General features: G+C 46.1%; 2 protein-coding genes across 6 annotated transcripts in view; one reads left to right on the top strand and one right to left on the bottom strand.

Annotated features, from left to right (window-relative positions):
• The window catches only part of MFHAS1 (multifunctional ROCO family signaling regulator 1), a 109,914-nt gene extending 83,635 nt beyond the window's left edge, over positions 1–26,279 (bottom strand). Inside the window, exon 1 of one of the 3 annotated variants that reach the window (XM_031013928.3) lies at positions 22,658–26,279. In XM_031013928.3, coding sequence (XP_030869788.3) covers positions 22,658–25,655 — 2,998 coding nt within the window. In that variant the 5' untranslated portion in view covers positions 25,656–26,279. The remainder of the gene's footprint in view (positions 1–22,657) is intronic. The other 2 variants (XM_055349120.2, XM_055349119.2) reach the window with 2 other exon arrangements.
• ERI1 (exoribonuclease 1) overlaps positions 24,826–27,105 on the top strand; it is a 146,702-nt gene continuing 144,422 nt past the window's right edge. For all 3 annotated transcript variants that reach the window (XM_055349115.2, XM_019032884.3, XM_063709059.1), the window contains exon 1: positions 24,826–25,178. The gene's annotated coding sequence lies outside the window, so the exon portion shown is untranslated. The remainder of the gene's footprint in view (positions 25,179–27,105) is intronic.

The raw sequence follows: 27,105 nt of genomic DNA, 5'->3' as shown, positions 1-27,105 counted from the left end.
GAGTGCAGTGGCGCAATCTCGGCTCACTGAAAGCTCCGCCTCCTGGGTTCACACCATTCTCCTGCCTCAGCCTCCCGAGTAGCTGCGACTACAGGCGCCCGCCACCACACCCGGCTAATTTTTTGTATTTTTACTAGAGTCGGGGTTTCACTGTGTTAGGCAGGATGGTCTCGATCTCCTGACCTCGTGATGGGCCCACCTCGGCCTCCCAAAGTGCTGGGATTACAGGCGTGAGCCACCGTGTCTGGACATAAATTGCTATACTTTTTTAGTAACAGGTTAAAAACCCTGGGATTTGAGGGAAAGACCAATTGTTCAACTCCATCCTTCATTCTCAACATGCATTTCCTACCACTAATAAATGGAACTCGAGTTTTTCCATGGCCCCACTCAGTTGGAAGAATCCTCTTTCTCGTCTGAACTCCTGTGGCACTGTGTCCAGATTGACTTTTACCATTTATTATAATAAGTGGTAGAGCGCACAAACCTGATCCATTTTCTACAACAAGTTCCCAACGCACAGGCTCTGAGGGGGATTCAGTTGAATCTCCCAGGTGCTTATCCCTTGCTGCAAGGCCTCTGGAAACTCCTGCTGTATGAATCTAGAATCAATGAATAAATATTCTGACAAATAGCTACTTACATGTAAACTCTAGATGTTATCTCATGTCTCTACACTGCATGAGCACTGTGTTGCATCTTTCAGCTAATAATATAGACAAACTAAGTTAATGATTATTCTTGCAAAGATGCAAAGATTTTTTTTAATCTAGTATGAGCTAAAAGCCATAATTAATCACTGAGAAGGATAGCCTCAACTTTTTTAAACTGACTGTAAACTGATTACCTAGTGCCACTCAGCTAATACACTGGAACCAGCCCTTGGTAGACAGATGTGCTCTTCCAAACAGATATGCACAGTAGGCCTGGGCTCATCCCAATTTGGAGCTACTCCCAACTACTCGGATCTTTGCCTTGGATCAGCCCAACAAACGATCATCTTATGGAAGATGAGGCCGATCACAAACCCACAATGAAATACACGGCTTGGGCCCTTTCTAATGAATTACTCATGAGTCAGGCATGACACCTGTGTCTGGGAGGCTCCTCTCATAAAGTCGGTAGTAACCTTCACATAGAAAGAAGTTATAAATGACTATGCAACGTTACAAGTGGCTTCCACCCATAGTCATCGATACTTCATATGCAAACAGCACCTCTGATATCTCACTCAGGTTCTAAAGAAATCTTTGCTAGGGGAAGAGAAAAAGGGAGAGGAAAAAAAAGACATTCTCTGCTGTGTTTTACATTTCTTAATCCTCTCTAGTTTCATCTAGAGTCTAGAGAAAGTCAGTGAGAAAAAAGATCATGGGCATGTTCCTAACCATTTATTTCAATTTCCTTTATTATTAGGTGGGAAAGTAGTTAAGAGCTATGCAAAGCAGGTGCAGAGAGCAGGAGGAGGAAGGCAAAAAGAGAGCCGCTTTTGAGGTGCATGAACCAAGAAGAGTCGCTGCCTGCTCTGTGCTATCATGCAGCTGTTAATGCCACAAGGCTGCTCTCCCACCCTCCCCAAAGTTGGTAACGAAAAATCAAAGCACAAACAAAAGCAATGCACAGGACAGGACAGCAAAACCCAATCATCCTGCACCAACCACATCTCTTCAATGCATCTGCTTTGACCTCTTCTTTTACAAGCACTACCACTGAAAACAAGCTAGAACAAAAGCTGATTCGTTATGCACAATCATAAAGAACTCCGGGGCACACTACATACATAATTCATCATGCCAAGCACGCAACAATCAGCATCATTTATCTTTGCGGTATTTTAAAGCGGTGACAGGTTACTAGATATTTATAAAGTCTCTTATTTCTATGAGACCCTTCCAAATTTAAGAAATAAAGAACCTCATTCCTCTGCAAATGGCACTGCTTACAAACCTAAGACTATATATCTCCTGGAATTCACTTGGTATCCATCATAAGAGGGAGTGGCTACACGACCCTAATAAACCAATTAAGCTAGCAGCCGTTCCACATCAGTCCTGTTGAAATTAATCTTATCAAATCACTTCCGCTTTCTGTTTTTTAAAACATGCTGCAGTCTTCTTCCCACTGTGGTTAAAATTTTTCTTGAAACATACACTTAAATCAGTCATGCTTTCTGTCTAATGGATGAGGAAACCGGAGCCTGGGAAGGTTCAAGAGCTCAGAGCTAGGAGGAGAGAGGCCCAGGACTCTGCCTCATTAACATCCGAGACTCAATTGCCTTCATCCCCAAGGACCTACCTGGGGGCCTCTATCGTTTATTATTGTCTGAATTACCTCTAAGTGGTCCCTCTGACTCCATTCTTACTCCATTGAAATCCATCTTCCACACTGCTGCCCTGAGTGTGCTGACAAAATGGAAATTTGACATTTCCCCATTTGACCCTTCAGTATTTTCCTCTCACCCTCTGAAAAAAACCATCAGACTTTAATTTAGCTTAACACCGAGATGCCAGAAGTTCCTTCTGGTGAAAAAGTGTTAGCTAGTGAATAGATAGGCTAAAAGTTATTTACACGGGATATGTACAGTGGCTCAACCTGTAATCCCAGCACTTCGGGAGGACAAGGTGCACAGATCACTTAAGCACAGGAGTTCAAGACCAGCCTAGGCAACATAGTGAGACCCTGTCTCTACAAAAAAAAAAAAAAAAAAAAATTAGCCAGACATGGTGGTACGCACCTACAGTCTCAGCTAACTCGGGAGGAGGCTGCGGTGGAAGGATAGCTTGAGCCCAGGAAGTTGAGGCTGTGGTAAGCTGAAATCGCGCCACCTCACTCCAGCCTAAATGACAGAGCAAGACTCTGTCTCCTAGGAAAACAAAAAAGGTTTAAAAAGAAAACAAAAATATTTACAGACGTGCATTGATAAATGAATAGTTGGGCTCCCAGTAATTTGTACAGCCCATCACACGTCAGGGGCCCTGGTTTTACACAAAGTCCCTAAGGCTCACCTCCCCTGGAGACCTCCCATCCATCTAACCACCCCATACACACACACGTGGATCAAGACAGATTCCATCCCGCAGGCCTCTCCGAGCCCCTGGAGATGTTTTTCTCCTGGAATTTATTACACAGCCCTGCAAATCTCTGCTTACTGTCCACACTGCTTCCCTGGACTGCAGCTTCCCGGGGTCAGGGCCTTGCTCCCCTCCCATGCCCCATGCTCTGCCCCATGGCTGGTCACTGCCAATCCCCAGCAAATGTTTACAGTCCAGTACTGCAATGTTAAAAGCAAGCATGTGCATTTCACACAAGGAGTCCTTACTTTTTTTTTTTTTTTTTTTTTTGGTGACGGGAGCGTCGCTCTGTTGCCCAGGCTGGAGTACAATGGTGCAATCTCAGCTCATTGCAACCTCTGCCTCCGGGGGTTATTCTGCTTTTCATTCAAATAACTACCCATTTTTAATGGGTGACAAGCTATTGCCTTCCTGAGAAGCAGCATAGGGTGACAGCAAAGACCATAGGTTCCTGAGGACAACCTGGGCTCTGCTACATGCTGTGTGCCCCTGGCCACATGACTTAGCCCTCCTCTGTGTCTCCGCTCCTCATCTGTAAACCAGAATGATGGTAATCAGAGATAATGTTTACTGAGCCCTTATTATATGGTAAAAACTACTTGCAGCTGGGCGTGATGGCTCACACCTGTAATCCCAGCACTTTGGGAGGCCGAGGTGGCTGGATCACTTGAGGTCGGGAGTTTGAGACCACCCTCGCCAACTTGGTGAAACCCAGTTTCTACTAAAAATACAAAAATTAGCTGGGCATGGTGGCACATGCCTGTAATCCCTGCTATTCATGACAATGAGGCACAAGAATCATTTGAACCAGGGAGGTGGAGGTTGCAGTGAGCCAAGATCACTCCACTGCACTCCAGCCTGGGCAACAGAGTGATCACAAACAAGCAAACAAAGAAAAAACTACTTGGGGACTTGACATCTATTCATTCATTTCCCCCTCACAACATCTAAGGAGACTCTGATAGCAGGTGTAAATGCTTGGGAACTGTTAGAATTATTTTTACCTATTTACAGAAGAAATCGAGGCCCAGGGAGGCCAAGTGGCTTCCCAGAGGTCCAGGCCCCCGACTTCCTAATCCACTGATTTAATTTCATCCAAGGCTCAGATGCATGGGCTCAGATGTATGAATGGCATTCAAGAAGTGTCTGGGAGAGGTTAACATACTGCTGATAAAAGATGCAAGGCCTCTTTCTCTAATGCTGGTTTAATATAAAGCAAGTAAGCTGCATGGCAATATTCATCTCTAGCGACAGCTAAGGTGACACTCGTTCTGTCACCCTACCTAGGAAACTGTATCAACTCCCTGAGATGAAAATCTGCCCCATTCGAGAAATGAGCTAAATCAAAGGAGGGAGAAGGAAGGAAGAGGAGGCTAAGGCAAAAAGTTACTCACACTTTGCATAAACATGTCCGGATGGCAAGCATTATAAAACGATCTGTGTAACATAAGCTTCTGGGTCCTTGGGAGGCAAGGGAGCATGTGATTGTGCACGGATATGAACAAAGCCACCGACACACCACCAGATTCTTCAAAAGCAAATATTTGTCTATGACCAAAGAATAGGGATTCTTTTCTAACAAAGAGCAATGTACACCATTCTAATTCCTGATTCTTCCTCCTGCTTTACAGTGGGTTATGATCTCGATGGAAATCCCCCCATGAATAAATGTGTCTGCAATCACAAATGGCCCCATAAATCAGAAGATTTGTGAACTGTAAAAGGGGACAGCAGGAGGATTCCAACCTTGTAGTTTCCTTCATGCGGACCACCTGCGACCGGATGCATGGCAGTTTATCAGTTCCTGGAAACAGTCATCTGGCTTTTCTTTTTAGCTAAGCAAGAAAATGTTATCAGCCCTGGTAATCAACAAGATGCAATCATCCCTGCTATTTGGGTAAGCTTTTAATGCCGCACCACATTACACAGAGGAGGCTCAGATGCATAGGCTTGGATGCATGAACGGCGTTCAAGAAGTGTCTGGGAGAGGTTAACACACAGCTGATAAGCTCTGGCTGGCCCAACAGCCCCTAAGGCAAATTCCTGAAGGGACTAAATAGAAAATGAGTGGATATTCCCTATTCCAAGGGAAAAAATAAAAATAAAAGATGGGAACAATACAGTAACCAGGGAAAAGCACAGAGCATGCACATGTGTGTTTTTCTTGGGGAGGGGGAAATGCATATATTTCAGAGGCTTAACAAATACATTCAAAAGAACACCTGCTCCATCCCAGACAGGCAGCAGAACATCGTGCAAGAGTGAGACGGACACAACCGGGCAGTGCCACTCATGAGCCATCTGGGAGTGAGGGGTGTCAGGGAAGGGGACAGATGCACCCTACAGGGCTTTGCATCCCAGTTCTTATTCCTGTACCTTGGGCACAAAACAGCCCAGCTCTAGGCAAGCCAGTGAGCCATTTTTGGTATCATAGTGTTCTTTTGGAAAATTCACATTTCTATTTTTAGTTCTTCCACATGCAATTCATAAGCAACAGCCCTCCGGAATCAAAGTCACCTCAGCTATGCCATGAGTCAAGAGAATCCCAGCGAATATATTTTTTAATAGCATGTTCAGGGAAAATGTGACCAGCTCTGTTCGGCCATACTGTCTGCATTGACTTGGCAGTTAGCACGGAATGAAGGATTTTAAAGACCAAACACATCAATGAGTCCTGTGAAAAAACTCCCAAGAACCTGACTGGGGACTCTGTTAGCTTCAAATAAATATATACGTCATTAAGTACGTTTTAAACACAGAAGCAACCATAACAGGACTTAATTGCTTACTGTTTTTTTTTTTTTTTTTTACAGGTCAAACACATTTTAGAGTGCTGGGTTACACCCACTCTTTCTTCATCACACGTACAGAAAGGCAGAGTGTGGGAAATCTCTTAAATTTTAAATTCCCACTTAGTATGAGGATAAAACATCCAAGAAACATTTCCTGTGCAGAACACACCAAGCTTAGGTGTAGAAAATACAACGGTGTGGAGCTCGAGAGGATGGTTATAGGATACAAATAAAAACAACCACGCAGCACGGGCAGATTTTTGTTTAGAAAACAGATGGGACAGAAAGGCAGATGCAATGTTTTGAGTCAATGAGATACAGTTCGTTCTTAATTACATTTCATTGATTTCTTACATGGACAGAACATCATTCTTGCTGCCACTGTTTTATTTTGATCAGCGGTATATTTATCTGTAAACATGTACAATTTGTAATTATTGCTATGTCTAAACACTGCATCACGTGTAATGGCTGAATTAAGCTGTGAAATGCGTAATTATGCTGAAAACAATGGTGTTCCAATACACATCACCAAAGCCAATTTAAAAAAATTACCTTGTTTCAAATCACAAAGCGAAGCCTTCATAACCCTCGAGGCTTTTTTTAGGTCCCACCACTTTGATTTAGAGATCTGTCTTTTTCTAATTGCATCTCAAGAGTGTTCCGAGCACAGAGAGGGATTATTAACCCTGAAGGAAATAAAACTGAGTATTTCTTACACCTCTGGAAGGTGGAGAAAGTACTTAGTTTAACAATCTGGAAAGGATCAAAGGTCTGTCAGTATAGGTGTGACTAAACAATACATCCATTGGTAGACTACTATGCTATATTTGTAGGATATACTATAACATTCTACAGACACACACACATATATAATAATCTTCTATAACAGGGTTCTAACTGTTCATATGGAGGCATCTCAGAAATATATTTTGAAGGGATCAAATGCGAGATGCAGAACAAGGAGTACAGCATGATCTCATTCCTGTTAAAATATATGCAAATACATGCTTTATTTTCCCTGGAAGAAATCAGCAAGAAACATTTTACAGAGGAGACAGTTTGGGGAGGGGTTATGAAAAAGGGGGCTTTGCTAATGAATCTACCATCCACATATGGATAGTACTTTTTTTATTTTCAGTTAAAGTTATAAGGGTGAAGAATCACTATGTGATTCCTGCTGTCACCTCTGTATTTAGAAAAATGTTATGAGGTTTTTTTTAAGCTCTAGAAGAAATCACAGCGGAAGCTATTAATATACTGAATGAAATTTGAAACTTCAAAACATTAAAGGTTTTTAAAGCAAAAAGGGGAACAAGCTAGAAAAAAAATGCCTTAAGTATGATAGACAAAAGGTTATTATCTTTCATGTATGAAGAGTTAATATAAACTGATAAAACTCTGTGATTAAAAAAAAAAAAGAAAAACCACCAAGATGATGCCAGAAGATGTTATTAGAGGATTCAGAAAAGAAGCAACACAATTAGGCAACATTTATACAAGAAAACGTTCACATCCACTAGTTAAAATCTTCAGTCACCAGGACGTATTGTTTCCATTAAACGGTAGTGCATCTTATAGATGATACCCAGTGTTGAGGAGGTACAGTGAAAAAGATCTTGCATCTGACGTGCCCATCCTCATGGGAAGTAACGTAAACGTGCATTGAGATTTAATGACATTTTTTGCCTCTGACTCAATGACTCTACTTCGGGGATTACTGCCCAAATAAAAAAGAGTTTTTATAAAGAAATACAGTCATCAGAGAATCAGTCACAGAAAAAACTGGGAACAAGAGCACAAATGGTTGGATAAACAAAAAGAACACAAGGTTAAATAAACAAAGGTGAAAAATCACCTTGATGTACTATTATGCAAGCATTTTTAATTACCGTATAAATACTAATCACAGGAAATTATATTCATGTTAGCACAAGTTTAAAAAATCAATATTTGAATTATTTATACAATTATAACTACATATTTTTAAAACCTAAGCTTAAGGAGGAAACAAAGCTAAAAGACACAGAGCAAAATGTGCAGTGATTACTTTAGATACCCACCATGAGAAACTTTTTTTTTCTTCTACTCTCCAAATTTTTTACGTTTTTTTGAGTCAGTCTCGCTCTGTCACCCAGGCTGGAGTACAGCGGCACGATCTCAGCTCACCGCAACCTCTGCCTCTTGGGTTCAAGCGATTCTCCTGCCTCAGTCTCCTGAGTAGCTGGGATTACAGGTGCGTGCCACCACGCTCAGCTAATTTTTGCAATTTTTTAGTAGAGACGGGGTTTCATCATGTCAGACTGGTCTCAAACTCCTGACCTCGTGATCCGCCCGCCTCGGCCTCCCAAAGTGCTGGGATTACAGTGCTGGGATTACAGGTGAGAGCCACCATGCCCGGCCTATAAGTTTTTATAAAGGGGAAAAAGCATTTTTAAAAGAGCATAAGGTGTTCAGATGAACAGAGATCATACTGTATTCCACCTCTTCAATGAAGAAAAGAGTTTTGATCCACAAACTTATCACTCTTCTAAATATATGTTTAGACCCTTGTACCTTCTAGAATGGTGGAAACAGCAGCAAACTCCTATTGAGCTCTTGCCAGGTGTCAAGCATTGTTCTAAGCATTTAACACATATAACTCAATCTTCAGAACCAACACAAACTATTATGATGCCTAAAGTCACACAACTAAGAAGCAGTGGCACAGGGATTAGAGCCCAGCAGTCTACTGCAAGAGCTCTTGCAACTAACCACCATATTATAATGCTTCAATTCGAAAACTACACAAAATCCCAACTGTTTCAAGTCAAACTATAAAGCAAATACAAACAAAATATAACCTAACACTTAAAAATATCTTGTACTTCCTAGGATTTGATTAAAAGTAATTGAGGAAACTTTGATAAGTTGGCAGGCAAGGGAAGACAAACTCAAACGATGATAAGATGCAAGAAACCACTGTTGTTGGCCGGGCTTGGTGGCACATGCCTATAATCCCAGCACTTTGGGAGGCTGAGGCAGGCAGACTGCCTCAGGCCAGCAGTTCGAGACCAGTGTGGCTAACGTGGTGAAACCCCGTCTCTATTAAAAATACAAAAATTAGCCGGGCATAGTGGTGTATGCATCGTGATCCTCCCGCCTCGGCCTCCCAAAGTGCTGGGATTACAGGTGTGAGCCACCACACCTGGCCTATAAGTTTTTATAAAGGGGAAAAAGTACTTTTAAAAGAGCATAAGGTGTTCATATGAACAGAGATCATACTGTATTCCACCTCTTCTATGAAGAAAAGACTTTTTATCCACAAACTTATCACTCTTCTAAATAGTGGTCCCAGCTACTCGGGAGGCTAAGGTAAGAGAATCGCTTGAACCCAGGAGGCAGAGGTTGCAGTGAGCCAAGATCATGCCACTGCACTCCAGCCTGCATGACAGAGCAAGACTCAGTCAAAAAAAAAAGAAAAAAAATGAAACCACTGTCATAGTGCGGTAAGTGGTGTCCAACAAATGAAGTGCATAAGACATGGTGGTCCAGGGCTGGGCGCAGTGGCACACACCTGTAATCCCAGCACTTTGAGAGGCCAAGGTGAGTGGATTGCTGGAGCCCAGGAATTTGAGACCAGCCCAGGCAACGTGGCAAAATCCTGTCTCTACAAAAAATATAAAAACTAACTGGGCATGGTGGCATGTACCTGTAGTCCCAACTACTGGGGAGGCTGAGGTGGGAGGATCACTGGAACCCAGAAGGTCAAGGCTGCAGTGAGCTGTGACTGTGCCACTGCACACTCCAGCCTGGGTGACAGAGTGAGACCCTGCCTCAAAAAAAAAAAAAAAAAAAAAGAACACTATGGTGTTCCATTAATGCAAATTTAATAAAAATGGCATTTTCAGTCAGTGAGTAGTGTCACACACAAAAAAGCATAAAGTAAATATAGTGAAACTTAAACAGCCCACAATAAAATGGTAATTGTATCAGATCCGAATTTGCCTTTACTGAAGGGTCTATTAGGGTAAGATTTAGAGCAGGGAAAATCGATGTTCTGGAATACATTCCTAGGGATTACAGAGGCATGCGGCTCTCTGGCTGATGTTAGAATGAATAACCAATGCTCCTCTTCTCCTTCTACTCCGACATAGTGAAAGTGACCAGCAGCACGCTTAGACATGGCTCTGCAGAGCAGGTGTTCTGTCAGCTTAACAATAACTTGATTATGAGTCTGAGCAAATCATGTGAAACTACCCTTCCGTTTTCCCAGCCATAAATCTCTTCCAAGGTCTCAAGAGAGCCCAGCCCAATGACAAAGGGACAGGCTAGAACAATGCTTCTAAAACTCTAGTTGATGGGCCAGTGGGTCACTGGCAAGTGTCTACCAGTCCATGAATGTCATTTAAACAAAGAAGTCTCTCCCTTACTATAATTTCTAAATGCAAAACGCATCTGTGCACACATGCCCACCCCTAGGCCTGCTGAAGTCTTTGTCTGCTCCCTGCCTTTTAAATGGCATTCTAACTTGAAATGCTCCACCTCCCTTCTTCAGGTGGTTAACTAGAAATCATCCTCTGACACTCAACTGCAGTGTGGCCTTTCCGGGAACCCTTCTCTGAGACCCCTGATGGCGCTCTCCCCACCTTACCTCCACCTGACCATGACCTCTGCTGACCTCTGCACGGGCAGCTCCTGTGCAGTACCAGACTCTGTCTGCCCAGAACTTAGAACATGAAGGGAGAGGAGGTGAGCTGGTGTACTCTGGAAATCAATGGCAACCTAACTGAGACCCACGTGACGGTGGGTCAGAGCAGAGGTTCGGGGCTGATATCCTAGAGTTCTCTAACTCTGGGGAATTCACTTAATTTCTAAATGTCAATTTCTCCTTCTGAAAGCAAAGACAGTAATAATACCTACTTCCTAGGGCTGCTGTGGGGATTAAATGAGATCACCCCTAGGAGGCACTTAGCACCGTCTCTGCAACATGAGAAAACGTCAACATTGTCACCTCTTCTATTTTTCTCCAAAAATAGGGAGACTGATGTGATGATTAACACAATTACCTTTATGACATGAAAAACAAGAATCATATTAAAACAATAATAAAGTTGGTTAGTCAAACAACGGCACCCAGGCGAAATATTTTTGTGGTTTTATGTTTTCCCTTTCCATTACTTTTTTAAAAATTCCTTCTTTTCAAAAAAAGAAAAAAAAAAAGGAAAAAAGGAGGGAAGGACAGAAAGAGTGAGGAGGAAGGGAGGGAGGCTTGTTCTAGAGACCTAAAATTCACTACTGCTATAACCTAGTACTAATACAATGTTAATAGCATAGACTTCATTTTAGGAATAAGGAGGATCTAAGAAAATTAAACTCTTTTATTTTCTCAACATTTAATATGCTAATAGTAGAAAAGTACTTCAAAGCATCCCTCACCAAAGAAATCCAGCAGTCATATATTTTTATTATGATGATATGCACTTTAATGGATGCTGTCTTTGGAGTCAGCATTCATATAGTCTTTGGTGTTCAGAAATGACTGATGATTTGAATCCTTCCCCAGATGGGAGCAAGTCTATAAATGACAAAAAAGGTAAGGACTACTGCCAGGCATGGTGACTCACGCCTGTAATCCCAGCACTTTGGGAGGCCGAGGTGGGAGGATCACTTGAGGTCAGGAGATTGAGACCAGGCTGGCCAACACGGTGAAACCCCATCTCTACTAAAAATACAAAAAAAATTAGCTGGGTGTGGTGGCACATGCCTGTAGTCCCAGCTAGTTGGGAGATGAGGCAGGAGAATCACTTGAACCCGGGAGGCGGAAGCTGCAGTGAGCCAAGATCGCATCACTGCACTCAAGCCTGGGTGGCAGAGAGAGACTCCCGTCTCAAAAAAAAAAGGTTAAGGACTCCTGAAGAAGAGGCATTTCTCTTCCTTGGAAAGGCTGATTCGTTTGGGAAGTTTTTAGAAATCCTCATATACAATGAATTTCCTTTTTCCAGCATCCTCACAAGTTCTGCCTGAGATTTCTCACAAACAAGTAATCCAAACTGCAAGTCAACTCAAAAGAATGACTTGACCGTTACTTTCCACCTACTCATACATCTGAAGGAAATTCAAAGCTGTGGTCTGCTTTGCTCAGTAGGATCACATTTTTTTTTCTGGAAAAATCAAAAGCCAGGGTTCCCCCCAAAGTAACATTCAAATATGCAAATGATTTTCTCCATATGGGGTCAGATTCTGTATTTACAAGAATCAACAATGACATTAACCAAGATCCCAACACAGCTCCCCAAGCCCAAGATCATGTATTTTATTTTCCTAGAACTCCCAGTTCAGTACAAACTTCTCTATAGAGCAGGTATTCAACAGTGATTGATGACACTTATCTAATCTGGTAATCATCTAAATTTGTATCACTGCCACCATCACCACCCGCTGCCACTCTACCTTCATTAGGTCTTGCCAGTCATTCCAGGAGTTAAACTTAAAATTTATCTTTAAAAAAAAAAAAGCTCTATGCAGAAGACAGGAATTACACAACATTTATTTGTACTTCTCTTCTACATGTTCTTTACGGAGCTCGTGTATGTCACCCCTCATTAAATCACATACACCCTAGAACAGACCAGGAGGCTTGGATGCCCTCCTTTCTGTCCTCTCATCCACACTAAGAGGATCCCCACAACCGTGTCAAAGATCTCCAATCAACATGGCATCTCCAGGCCTAGCCCCAAAACCCCTACTCTTAAGTCACACCTTGGAAAGAAAGTTGCTACAAAGCCTGGCAAAAGAATTCCCAGTCAATTGGCCCCAGGAAGAATGACACCAGTGTATCTGCCCCACCCCTCCAAAGGTGCTTGGCTGAGATGTGGCAGGTGCACAACACCGGGAATGTACTAAATGACAGGGAATAGTTTACTTTAAAATGGCTTTTTCATATTATGTGACTTTCACTCAATAGGAGGAAGAGGAGGAGGAAGATGAGGAAGAAAAGCAGCATCAGTCATCAGGGCTTGACTCATTAAGCCACATCACCCAAAAGGCAGAATGGCACACGCACAACAGAAACCTCCGGAGAGTAGTCTTGACACGATTCCAGTTTCCCTGCCTCCTCGCCCTTCTCCCAAGCGTGCTTCTTCAGATTTGCAAAAGTGAAAGAAACCATTTGCAATAGGCTGGGTGCTGGGGGCTGTCGGTCTAGGGCAGGACATCCCTTCCTTTTTTTTTTTTTTTTTTTTCCCCAGATGGAGTCTTGTTTTGTCGCCCAGGTATAGCGGCGCGATCTCAGCTCACTGCAACCTCCGCCTCTTGGGTTCAAGTGATTCTCCTGCCTCAGCCTCCCAAGTAGCTGGGATTACAGGCACACACCACCACACCTGGCTAATTTTTGTATTTTTAGTAGAGATGAGGGGTCACCGCATTGGCCAACCTGTTCTCGAACTCCTGACCTCAAGTGATCCACCTCCTCAGCCTCCCAAAGTGATGTGATTACAGGTGTGAGCCATCACGCCTGACCCATACCTTCCTAAGATGGGTGAAACAGGCTCCAAACTCACAATGTCCCTGCAAGCCCACCAGCAGTAACCCGATGCCTCTGTCTTCCTCTGCCCACATTCTTCTCCTGCTCCAACGTGCATTTAGACTCTTTGCTTCTATAAATTTACAGCAAAAGAAAAAAACTTGTTGGTGATAGCTTTTCATTAAATTTACTCTTTTAATAAACAAAGCCCCAGTATTTTCAGCTAAGAGATTGAGGAAGGAAAAATGTTCTGAAGGATTTAGTGCCAAAAATAAAAATAACTCAGAATGTTTCCTTCTTGGTCTCCACAAACAAGTCAGCCCTGCTAGCAGTGGATTCTGGGAACTGTTATCCACGCAGCCACCGTCGTATAGAGTACACATGCGATCATCTCTGCATTACGCCAGCCACTCTTCCATGACCTTCCAGGAACTCACACCAGCAGGTGTAACCTGTACGCACTTTCCGGGAACCACTGAAAACATCTACCTTCCTGCACCTGTTCCACCTCCACCATCAGACCTCACGCTCCTCACCATCTATATGCTCCCCCTATAGAATGTTGGCTGGGCGTGGTGGCTCACACCTGTAATCCCACTTTGGGAGGCTGAGGCTGAGGCGGGCGGATCACCTGAGGTCAGGAGTTTGAGATCAGCCTGGCCAGCATGGTGAAACGCTGTCTCTTACCAAAAATACAAAAATTAGTCAGGCGTGGTGGCAGCTGCCTGTAATCCCAGCTACTCGAGAGGCTGAGACAGGAGAATCACTTGAACTTAGGCAGGAGAATTGAGCCACTGCACTCCAACCTGGTGACAGAGTAAGACTCCGTCTCAAAAAAAAAAAAAAAAAAAAGAAAGAAAGAAAGCAGCAGCCAGTGAACCATCAGCTTCGGGAGGTTGGAGTATTCACTGCCTCAAGGTCAGGTGGTAGAAGGCTTTCTGTGGCCAGCTCCTGCATTAAATGCACACTTGCATCCTGCTGCTAAATGCCCCTTGCCCACTCTTCCCCCATTTCTGTAAGAATTAGGCGATAGATATGGAAGGCAGGAATATGTATACCAGAAAAACCACATGGGACAATGACACTGGCTTCCTTTAAAATGCATAAAGATAAAGAACATCACAGGCCGAGCATGGTGGCTCACACCTGTAATCCCAGCACTCTGGGAGGCCAAGGCGGGCAGACCACCTGAGGTCAGGAGTTCGAGACCAGCCTCACTAACACAGTGAAACCCCCGTCTCTACTAAAAAAAAAAACACACAAAAATTAGCTGGGGGTGGTGGTATGTGCCTGTAATCCCAGCTACTCGGGAGGCTGGGGCAGGAGAATCACTTGAACCCAGGAGGTGGAGGTTGCAGTGAGCTCAGATAGTGGCACTGCACTCCAGCCTGGAGACAGAGCGAGACTCAGTCTCAAAACAAACAAACAAACCAACAAACAAAATATCATAAACAACCAAAAAAGCACTTGCCAGGCATCAATTAAGAAATAGCCGTGTGTGGTGGCACACGCCTGTAATCCCAGCTACTCAGGAGGCTGAGGCAGAAGAATCGCTTGAACCCGGGAAGCAGACGTTGCAGTGAGCTGAGATCGCGCCATGGCACTCCACCCTGGGCGACAGAGTGAGACTCCATCTCAAAAAAATAAATAAAATAAAATAAAAATGAGAGTTTGAGTTCTTTCAAAATAACCAACCTGCTCTGAGCCCCTTCTACCTGATCTGCCCTGTGCCAGGCATTGCACAGAGTCCTGGATCATCACGTGAAATGTCAGAACTCAGAGCGGAGACTATGCACCTGTGCAGTAATGCTGCCACTCCTAACATACGAGAGTGTCTTCATGATTCAATGACAACACATCATCATAGGTGTTCTGTGGTTGTCTGAGATGCCCGTCAATTGCTCTGGTTTCTACACACTGCACAGACTTCAAAAGCCAAGTGGGAGGAACGACCAGCTTCATTCATGCTAGAGCAGCCTTGGAGAAGGCAGGCCAAACAGGGGTTCCTAATCCCTCCCTGCTGAAGTGAAGGCTGCCAGCCCCCAGAAGAAGGTAAACCTGACAACCACCCCCCAGCAATTAATGTTGCAATCAGAAAAGCTGAACCAGGCTGGGTGCAGTGGCTCATGCCTGTAATCCCAGCACTTTGGGAGGCCGAGGAGGGAGGATCATCTGAGGTCAGGAGTTTGAGACCAGCCTGGCCAATATGGTGAAACCCTGTGTCTACTAAAAATACAAAAATTAGCCAGGCATAGTGGTGCACCCCTGTAGTCCCAGCTATTCAGGAGGCTGGAGCAGGAGGATCACTTGGACCCAGGAGGTGGAGGTTGCAGTGAGCCATGACTGTGCCACTGCACTCCAGCCTGGGCGCCAGAGCAAGACTCCGTCTCAAAACAAAAACAAAAACAAAAGAAAAGAAAAGCTGAACCAGAGAGGACTGAGACCTGACCCTACCTGATGTGCTTTCCACAAAGACTGGAAACACAAAGCAGACCTCCATCCCCAGGGAACAGGGACGCCAAGGCTGCCAGAGACAAGAGAGGGCAGTACTGGGCCTGCACCCACCCGCTGGTTTTCAAAACAAAACAAAACAAAATCAACAGGCATTCTGATGCCCTAATGGATGGATGGTCAGGTGTCCTTAATCAAAAAGGGCTCCCATGGGCCAGGCGCAGTGGCTCATGCCTGTAATCCCAGCACTTTGGGCAGCCAAGGTGGGTGGATCACGTGAGGTCAGGAGTTCAAGACCAGCCTGGCCAACATGGTGAAACCTCGTTTCTACTAAAATTACAAAAATTAGCTGGGCGTGGTGGTGCATGCCTGTAATCCCAGCTACTCGGGAGGCTGAGGCAGGAGAATCACTTGAACCCAGGAGGTGGAGGTTGCAATGAGCTCAGACAGCACCACTACACTCCAGCCTGGGCAACAGAGCGAGACTCAGTCTCAAAAAGAAAAAAAAAAAAAAGAAAGGGCTCCCATGGATAGAAGCAAGTTAATGGGTAGATGAGAAGAAAACCAGAAATGTCCAATTCCACCTTTCCCCACTCATTCCCCTCCTGTAATACAGAGTTAAAGCCCCTCACCTCTTCACGGACAAAGGGGAATAACCTCAGAGTATGACATAAAATATCCACTAAATAAAGAATACTGGTTGGGTATGGTGGCTCACGCCTCTAATCCCAACATTTTGGGAGGCTGAGTGGGGAGGACCATTTGAGGCCAGGAGATCAACACCAGCTTGGGCAACATAGCAAGGCCCTATCTCTATTTCACAAACACACACACACACACACACACACACACACACACAAAAGGAAAAAAAATTTAAAGAAAAAATACTTTAGGAAATTGTAAACTACTTGTGCAGAGATGGACTTAAGAGCCTATTCCAGGGTTTAAAGAAGAGGCACCTAATATTTAAAATAATTCAAATACTCCAAAGGCCTTTCTAGCCTTCTAGAACTCTATTCTGCACAGTATTTGTTTTTCCTAGTGCCTGATTAAGGTTTTGATTTTTACATAAAACAAAGTCCCAGGGAGTTCAGAGGCCTATTCATAAAAAGAAAAGCCAAGAAGCATCAATATTAATAAAGCTTAACCAAAGAGATATTGAAAAACCTTTGTAAAATTAAAAACAATGACTAATTCAATCCAAACAACTAGGTCATGCTCAAATTCCAGTAATTCTAAAACTTAGATATAATAAGGCAAGAATTTTGCTTTGCTTCAGTGGTCAAAATGAAGGACCCATTCAAGGGTAAGACCAGTCATAGACGCACAATGGGAATGCTGGAGGAACACTGTGAGGGGGAGGGAGTTGGGAAGCTAAACAAAGCCAGATAATCATTACAATACTACCTGGGATTTTCACTGAGTGTGTGAATAACAAAGAAAAAGAGATAGTTCTCAGGCAGGGCATGGTGGCTCAAGCCTATAATCCCAGCACTTTGGAAGGCTGAGGCAGGCAGACTTTGAGACCAGCCTGAGCAACATAGTGAAACCCTGTCTCTACAAAACAACACAAAAATTAGCCAAGCATGGTAGGGTGTTTCTGGAGTCCCAGCTACTCAGGAGGCTGAAGTAGGGGGATCATCACCTGAGCCCAAGAGGTCGAGACTGCAGTAAGCCATTATTGCCCCAATGCATTCCAACCTCAGTGACAGAGTGAGACCCTGCCCCCACCCCCCCAAAAAAAAAGTTATTTCTCACAAAAAGACCAAACTATCATTCAGCAAACATCTGAGAGGCTCTGCAGAGGCTACTAAGTCTCGGGTGTGTCTCTGGCTCAGAAGCAGCAAGTGAACAACCTAATCAAAGATATATCATGACGCACCCAAACACCAACAAAACAAGTCAAATATGCTGAGTGTTGTCGGAGAGGTACACTCCGTGTGCAAAAACTGAAGGACAGAAGACATTTGGCATGAGATACAGAAAGGCATCAAGTTACTGAGTAAATGAAAGACAGTAAAGCTAAAGAAAGCCACATAACTCATTCTGTCTACTGATTTGGGTTGCTTTCTCCTTATTTTTTAAAATGACCTTAAATAATTTGGAGAGTAGGATATTTAGTGAAAATCTGCAGTCAATGCAAGTTTAACTCACTAAGACACACTCTTCCAATTCAAAAACACAGTATTCACTCATCTGCTTAAAAGGAATATCAAAGCACTTGAATCTTGCTGCAGGCCTGTGTCCTAACCACCACATCTTAATGTATCCCCGCTCAACTTCAAGAGTACCAACTTTTTGAGTTTAGAGGTCATACTGGTAGAACAGAATAAAAGCATAAACAAATATCCCACAAGAAGAAACTTGCACTAAGACAAGTATACAGGACCAAGCAATGAGAAGGAAAACAGCAAAAGGAAGGGAATCCTGGCTACCAGCTATGGGCAGCAAGTCTGCAAAAAATAAAGGGTACCCGCAGGAAGCAGGTAAAGACTTTCTTTTTGGAGCCAGGGTCTTGCCCTGTCGCCCAGGCTGGAGTGCAGTGGCACAATCTCAGCTCACTGCAACCTCCGCCTCCCAAGTTCAAGGGATTCTCGTGCCTCATTCTTCCCAGTAGCTGGGATTACAGGCATGAGCCACCATGCCCAGCTAATTTCTTTGTATTTTTTGTAGAGATGGGGTTTCACCAGGTTGACCAGGCTAGGATGTTGGCCAGGATGGAGAAAGCAGGTCAAGACTTACACAGTGACATTTAGGCTTCATCATAGGCCATCTCCAAGTTTCCAAAAGAATCTCCTGTCACTCAACCCATTTGTCTTAAATAAGATGTCTTAAAAAGATAATCACGTTGTCAGATTACCTATTTTAAATAAGACAAATAGGTCATCTCTCTGACAATGTGATTTATTTTTACAAAAAAACTATGAAACTAGTGATTGCTGGATGTGCATTTTCCAATCATTTCTTTCTTTTTTTTTTTTTAAGAGACAGGGTCAGAGTGCAATGGCACAATCATAGTTCACTGCAACCTTAAACTCCCATGCTCAAGTGATTGTCCCACCTCAGCCCCCCAACTAGCTGGGACCACAAGTGTGCACGCTTAGCTGATTTTTATTTTTTATTTTTTTTTTGTAGACACGGAGTCTGGCTACATTACTCAGGCTGGTCTCAAACTCCTGGACCCAAGTGATCCTCCTGCCTCAGCCTCCCAAAGCAAAGGGATTACAGCCGTGAGCCACTGCACGCTGCCCATTACTTTTCTTGTATAAACCAAAATAAGAAAAGAGAAATTTACCATTATACTTCCCGTGATCAACTACAGTAGGGCAGCTCAGGCCAGAAAATCCAACAGGACAACGGCAAAATAGGCTTTTCACATAAAAATACTTTAAAAGATATTAGTGCAACTTTATACATTTTTTCTGTATAAAATCAAGGGAGACAGTAATTTACTATTTACTCTTACTGTAACATCCCAAAGTTAAGAAAATTCAAAGTCCAACTTTTTCAGCATTGCATATAAAATTGTTATAGTTTATAGGACAACTTAACGCTTTTATAAAACATAAAAGTAACCAGTTTTTAATGTCCCCAAAAGCAAAATGACTTCTTAAAAAGACAAAGGTGGCCAAGCCTAGTGGCTCACGCTTATAATCCCAGCACTTTGGGAGACTGAGGTGGGTGGATCATCTGAGGTCAGGAGTTCAAGACCAGCCTGGCCAACCTGGCAAAACCCCCGCCTCTACTAAAAATACAAAAATTAGCCAGGTGTGGTGGCGCATGCCTCTAATTCCAGCTACTTGGGAGGCTGAGGCAGGAGAATCGCTTGAATCCAGGAGGCAGCCCAGAGGTTGCAGTGAGTCAAGATCACTCCATTGCACTCCAGCCTGGGCAACAGAGCAAGACTCCATCTCAAAAACAAACAAACAAACAAAAAAACATGAAAAGGCAAAGGCTACCAATAGATTCAAAGGGTTTCTGCTGAATTAATATATATTTTAATAATCTAGGGATTCAATGAATCTATTTTTAATGTATGCTCTACTTAAACACTCAACATAATTCTGTTCCTACATTTAGCTTTTATTTCTAACTCATTATTTTAACTTTTACCAAATCGTTCGCAACTGTAACAATTACTAACAAATGATGGGTACCACAGAAAAATACAGAAGAGGAAAATGTTTTTTGCATCTTCTTAATGTAATGAGAAATGTACTATAATCATGTTTTCTACTATTCTATACCCTCTGCTACTTTTGAAAAACAACACAATTCAAAAAAAAACAAAAAGACTATAAGACAAAAATATGTACGTTGGTGTATATATCATATATATTTTATATGTACATATTTTATAATTATATGTATATGTATATATTTTATATACATTGTGTTCTAAAATTGTGTTCTAAAAACAACTGATGATTTATTCCTATTCAATCTATAAGATAATTTTACAATTTTTCAATCATTTGTTTTCCACATTGAAAAAAAATCTCTTCCTTATAGCCTGGATTGCAAAACCAGGTGTGCCTCATTTGAAAGACAAATAGACGAAACAAGACAAGGGGCTTGTTTCTGCATCTCAGTACAAGCTTGTCTGTGGAATTTATGACTGGTAAAAATCAAACATAAAGAGCTGAGGTTAGCAAAAAAAAAAAAAAAAAAAAAAAAAACCTCCAGCCTCGCCCCTAACTCCTCAAAGTTCTTAGAAGATCTTTACTTGCTCAATAACCTATGTCTCTCCTTTTGTTGTTAATAACATTCGTTTTTATTACTTTGGATTAAGAATGGCTTCAGGTAGCTCCTTCAGTAAACTACCCTGTAAATGCATAACTCCCAGTCACTTTATTCCATTTGGTATCACAATAAAGATGTATCTTGCTTCCATGAATAACACACAATGACAAATATAAAACAAACTGAAGAGTCTACCAAGTCATGGAGTGTGACAAGATTCCAGATAAACATACAGAATGGATGCCTCAGTTGTCTGGTAACTGAATACGCTGGCTTTTTTCATGCTGAAGAATTAAATTCAACCTAGATCTAGGGCAACGGAAAGATGTCACCTTCGGAAATATTGGTATTCAATTCCTTCCTGATACTATTACCAGCTGCATTCTTGTTGTCCCTCTCTGACCAGGACAAAGATCAGAGTGGGACGCAGTCTTCCATTTCATCACCCCTCCGGGTCCCCTAGGGGTGGGGAACCAGGTGAGAAACGTGCAAGGATGCTATTGTTCTGTCTGGTTTGTGCTTAGGACAGTTGGAATGTTGTTAACCACCTGCTCCACAAAAAAACAAAAAACAAAACACACACACACAAAAACAGTTGTTTAAAGAACTACAAAGGATGAGGAAATGGACGCGTTCCCAACTAAAAACTAGTTTGATACCAATTAACCAGGCTCAAAAGAAAAAAATCCCATATAAGTAAAACGCAAAACTTATGGAGACAGTAAAAAGATCTGTGGTTGCCGGGGCTGGGGGGAATGAATTGGCAGAGCACAGGGGATTTTTAAAGCAGTAGAACTACTCTGTATGGTACTATAATGGGGGATACAGGTCATTGGACATTTGTCAATGCCCAACACAGAGTAAACCCTGTGTAAACTATGACCTTTGGCTGGTACTGATGTGTCACTGCAGGTTTATCAACTGAAACAAATGTACTGCTCTGGTGGGAGATGTTGACGTTGGTGAAGCTACACATGTGGGGAAGGGGATATATGGGAAATCTCTGTACCTTCTGTTCAGTTTTGCTATAAACTTAAAACTGCTCTAAGAAAAAAAAAAAGTCTTCAAAAAAAAAAAAAACAAAAAAACAAAAAACCCCAGACAACTAGTCCTGGAATTCTTCCACTTGCTTATGATGGTTTAAAAAAAGAAAACGAAAAAAAAGTCTACTGGAAAACACTCCCCAGAAAACTCTTAGCTTTCTGTCCCTTCCATCTCAATTATTAAGCACTGCCAGAAAGCTTCATTTGCTTAACACTTACCAAAAAAGAAACCTTAAGACGTCTATAAAACTCGAAACTGCCAGGAAATTCCCGAGGAAACGCCCCTCAAAGATTTCAGTCATCTATCTTCCATGTCCCTGAGTGGGCGGAGGGGAGCAGCAGCCCCAGGATTTAGTCATGCATTACAGTCTGAAATTTTTGTCTTTACTCATCCATCGTTCACTCCAATTACAAAAGATTTTCTCTGGAATTTCTTAAGAAAAGTGAGCAGTAATTTTTACTTTCTAATTACATTCTGAATATAAGCAGAGTGCTTAAATGCTTGAGGGGATGGATACCGCATTTTACAATGTGATTTCTATGCATTGCATGCCTGTATCAAAACATCTCATGCGCCCCACAAATATACAAACCTATGTACTCACGAAAATTTAAGTTTTTTAAAAAATTGTGACACTGCACACTTGAAACTCAAACTCATCTACCCTTTGAGATGTGTCTAATAAACACTTTAGCCAAGGATCAGTAAGAGGCTAACATCGGACACTGTCCAGCATCTGTTCAACCACCTGAAATTTCCTTCCACCAAATGGGGGCTACATCGACAAGAGGGGAAAGGAGATGGCAAATGTTGTGACTGGAACCCATTTTGGAAGTCTGAGTCTATTAGGAGAGGATGACACTTGTGACTGCATTTCATAAGGCTCAGGTACTTACTGCCTTTTGCTCATCTCCAAATCTCCCTGTGTTTCCCTTACGCAGCTTTCCTGGAGAACCCGTGAGGTTAAACAAACATTCTGCCAAATGAGAACCAAGTATCTCCAAAAACGTATCTTACAGCATACCACAGAAGAACTTCTCCCTCTCTCCGCTTACCTGGAAAAGCATGTGGATTGGGCGATCCTCTCTTAAGGCACTTAGAACAGAGAATGTGTACGGTGTAGTGCAGTCCAGGCCATTCCTGAAGTAGGACATTCAGTTCCTCCACCAAGGGGGTTATGGCTTGCCATGCGGTCCATATATTTGGTAATGATGCATGGCTAGCAATGGACAGGGTGTCTGGCTGCAGGACTCCCTTGGCAGGTCTGTAACTCACAACCACAGGAACTTTCCCTCTATAGGCAAAGATCTGAAATTTACCATCCGACCTGTGCACCACATGGCTGTTGATCTGGACACTGTACCGTGCAAACAACCCAGGTGGAAAAGTAAAAGGAAAGCTATATTCAATCTGCAACTGCTCAGCCACAAAAGACTGCCCAGCTAGGTTGGTCCCATTAATCCAGGCTTCTGCATGGGGCACCTCGTTCTGCACATAGCATGGGAACTTGTACCAAGCTGTGGACCCATTCAAAGGCTTGCCCTTGTGTTTATTGAGGCAGTAACAGAGTCCCATCTTCTCCAGCAGCTCCAGCAGCAGCTGCAAGTCCTGCTGGGCCTGGACATGAGGCTTAAGCAGCAACCGAATGACATGAGCTGGCAAGAGCCCATGCAACAGAAAGCCCTCCACATACTGATGGAGCTGGGTGGCCCGGAGGAGTTCCTGGCTGGGGGTGGACCGCGCCATGGGCGGGGAGCTTTCCCCCTCCGCCTTGCCCTCTCCACTGGTCCCTAGGAGCAGCTTATGCAGCAGCAAAGAGGGATCCCTCTGGAAGAAGACATTGAGGATGTCGATGAGGCGGGTGAGGTTGTGGAAGACGTGCTCCTTGAGAGCCGGACTGTCCTCAAAGTAGAGTAGCTTGCCGCTCTCATGCAGGTAGGAGAGGGCACTCTGCAGTCGGTCCTCGGTCAGACCCGCCTGCAGGCCCAGGCGCGCCGAGTCCCACCAGCTTAGCCACAGTCGCTGGGCCTGAGGTGGCTGGAAATGCAGTTCCTCCAGCACCTGCCAGGATCGAGGCAGTACTCTGTGTAAGTTGGGGAAGATTTCTCGGTGCTCAGCAACTGACAGCAACTTGTCCCGAAGGCGTCGTAAGTGGCGCGGGTCCCTGCAGCAAACAGGCAACACCGGGGAGAGGATCTGCAGCCGGTGGTTGAGCAGGTATTGAAAATGGGCCTTGCGCCGTCGAAGGTTCTTGTCCGAAACGCCGTAGTAGGCTGCGTGGGGGCTGGCAGAGCGCAGCTCGAAGTCCCGGGCCAGTGCCTCGTCCACCACCTTGGCCAAGCGGCTCAGTCCCTCCGCGTCGTGCTTCTCCTGCAGGGCGATCTGGCGGTGAATGTCCAGACATTTCTCCTCCAGCTCACGCTCCCCGCACAGGTCCGCGTGGGTGCCCACGATGCACACCACCGCGTGGGGCACTCTCGCTCCGACCCGATGCAAGAAGGAGCCCACGGTGGTAGGAAAGTGGCTAGGCTCATAGGTGGCCAAGTTGACCACCAGCACGTATAGGGCCCCTGGGGACAGGAAGAAGGGCTGGATCACCTCATAACTTTCATCCCCAGCTAAGTCATACACGATGAACCGCAGGCCCCGGGAGGCATCGGCCGTCCAGCTGGTCACCTCGATGCCCTTGCTCACAGGGGGAGGTGATGGTGGGTAGCACTTTTCCTTGTCCCCTCCTCCTGGGCATCCCTCCACTCTCTCCTCGGTGAGGCAGTGGCGCAGCAAAGTCTTTCCTGCAGCCTTATGCCCCATCAGGAGCAGCTTGAGCCGGGGCTGCACCGCCGGCTGGGAATGAGCCAGTTCCTTCTGGTAGGCTGCGATGTAGGGGATCCCCTTCATGCAGACCTCGTAGGGGGGCTGGATCAGTGGGTTGTCTTTGATCTTCCACAAACCCACCCGGGAGAGCTGGCCAAAGTGGTCGGGCAGCACCGCGATCTGGTTCCCCTGCAGCACGAGCTCCTCCAGGCCGGTCAGCTCCACGATGGAGTCCGGCAGGTAGCGGATGCGGTTATTATCCAGCCACAAGGTGAGAAGCCGGCCCAGGCCCGAGATAAGGGATGGCACCGAGGTGAGCTGGTTGCGACTAAGGTAGAGCTCCTCCAGACCAGCCAGGGGCAGCAGCGCGGCAGGGAACTCCTCGAAGAGGTTGGAGGAGAGGTTGAGCATTTTGAGCCGCTGCAGGCAGCTGAACTGGGCGGGCAGAGCCTGCAGCCCGTTGTTGTCTAGCATGAGGCTCTCCAAACTGGCCAGCTCGCAGAAGCCGGCGGGCAGCGTGCCAAGCTCGGCCCCACTCAGCCAGAGGATCTTGAGGGCACGCAGGGCACTGATATCCTCAGGCAGGCCCCGCAGCCGGTTGCTGGACACGTCCAGCTCCTCCAGGGCCGCCAGCTGCAGCAGCTGCCGGGGGAAGGCAGTGAGCTGGTTGTGATCCACGTCCAGGGTGCGCAGGCGGGAGAGGCAGGAGAGGGAGTCAGGCAGGTGCGCCAGCCGGTTAAAGCTGACGTCCAGCTCCTCCAGGTGAGCGAGAGCGCCCAGCTGGGCGGGCAGGGCGGGCAGCTGGTTGTGGCTGAGGTTGAGCTTCCGCAGCTCCCTCAGAGCACTCACCACCTCCGCGCCCAGGGCGGTCAGCCGGTTGTGGCTCACGTCCAGCTCGGTGAGGTGGTGGCCGAGCTCGGCCACCGCCGGGGGCAGCCGGGCGAAGCGGTTCCTGCGCAGGACCAGGACGCGCAGGCTGCCCAGCGCCGACCCCAGCCCCTCGGGTACCTCCTCCAGGCCGTTGTTCCCCAGGTTCAGTGCCTCAATGTCCCCGAGGTTGGCCGGCAGCACGAGCTGGGGGGAGGCGGGGGACTCGAGCGCGTCGGCCCCGGCCCCGGGGCAGGCCCCGGCGGCGGTGAGCGTGAGCTGGCGCAGGTTGCTCCGCAGCTTCCTGGCACGCAGGGCGGCGTCCCGCCACAGCCTCGCGGTCTTCAGGTTGCCACTGTCCATCCCAGCCATGGCGGGGCCCCGGGCCGACAGCCTCACGCGGACGCGGGAGCCCGCAGCTACATGCCGCGCCGCGCCCCGGGCCCTCCGGCTCCTGCCGCTGCCTGGCCTCCCGCGCTCGGCGGCCGGTGGCCGCGGGTCCTAGCGCAGCCAGCGGCCAAGCGCTGGCGGCTAGGGGGCGGCGGCGGCGGCGGCGACGCGAGCGGCTCTGGGGGACGCCGAGCGCGTGGAGAGCAGCTTGCATTCTCCCTGCGGCCGGGCCATGGGCGCGCCGGGCAGCAGGGCCGCCGCCCGCGCGCCGCGGAGGATGCCTGCTCCTCCTCCCTCTCCGCCCGCCGCGCGGCGCCTCGGGGTGCCCGGCTCCGACCCCGCTACCCTCGCAGCCGCGGTCCTGCGGCCGGCAGCGGCGTCGCCTCCTCGAGCTCCTGGGGGAGGGCGGCGCTCAGCCCGGCGGCGGGCATGCTGCGGGCGCAGGGCTGGGGCGCAGCCGCGGGGAGGGGGCGGCGGCGCCTCCTTGTCTCCGTTTCCCCGGGCTCGGGCGGGAGCGCGGGCGCCGCGTCCCCGGCGCTGGGAGGGCGCGATTGGGAAGCGGCAGCGCCGCCCGCCGGAGCGGCCCCCACGTGACCGGCGGAGGCGCCGCGTTTTCCCGGCACCGCCCCGGGGGCGGGAGCTGCGGAGGGCGCCGGGTGCGGGGCCGGGGGCGCCTGGCGGGGGGCGGGCCCGCGCCCCGGACCTTGCTGGGCGGGGAGGTAGTCCCAGCGTCGGATGTGGGGCTCCGGGGCTCCCGTGGTGGGTTCCCCCGCGGTGGGTTCGCCCGCGCCTGGCTCTTTGTTGGCCCCCAGTCTCTAAGGATTTCTTTTTCTTGTTCTCTAATGCGTCGGATCCGCCGGCTTCCCTTACTCATCCTTTACCTGCTCCCCTGCCGCTCGCCCTGCATCCACGCCGTAGTGGAACTGGCACAACTCGGGGGTCCTGGGTATCATCATGGAAGCTTAGGACAAGAGTGTGGTTAAACAAAAGCAGAACAGGCAACCATTCATTCATTTGGTAAATATTTCCTGAGGCCCTATTTCGTGTTGAACATGGGACAGGAATAATGCAGGGTGGTCAGAGGAGAATAAAAAATTCCAGGCAGCAGTTTCACTTGACTAGAGGCTATGGGCTGATAAGACCCTGAAAACCAGGGTGTGTACCAAGCTGGCTAAGACCGGCTGGACCCAACGTGGTCCTGGATTTGACCTAGGTTTCTCCTAGGCCTTCATTATATGCTCTTTAACATCCTAAGTCACACCAGTGCCATGACAATTCCGGGAACACCCATATTTGAAGTAAAAATGGGTGGCACCACAGTCCCGAAAAATCTCCACACTTTTCCAGGAATTTTCATGAATATTTCACTCCTTGGTTAAAGAAACCCATAAAGGTAGCAGCCCCAAGCCCCGTTGTGAGTGACCCTCTCTTG

This window comes from Gorilla gorilla, chromosome 7 (assembly GCF_029281585.2).
Source record: "Gorilla gorilla gorilla isolate KB3781 chromosome 7, NHGRI_mGorGor1-v2.1_pri, whole genome shotgun sequence".
In the NCBI taxonomy this organism is placed as follows: domain Eukaryota; kingdom Metazoa; phylum Chordata; class Mammalia; order Primates; family Hominidae; genus Gorilla; species Gorilla gorilla.
Note: the sequence above shows the minus strand (reverse complement) of the source record. Positions and strands in the feature narration are given on the sequence as shown.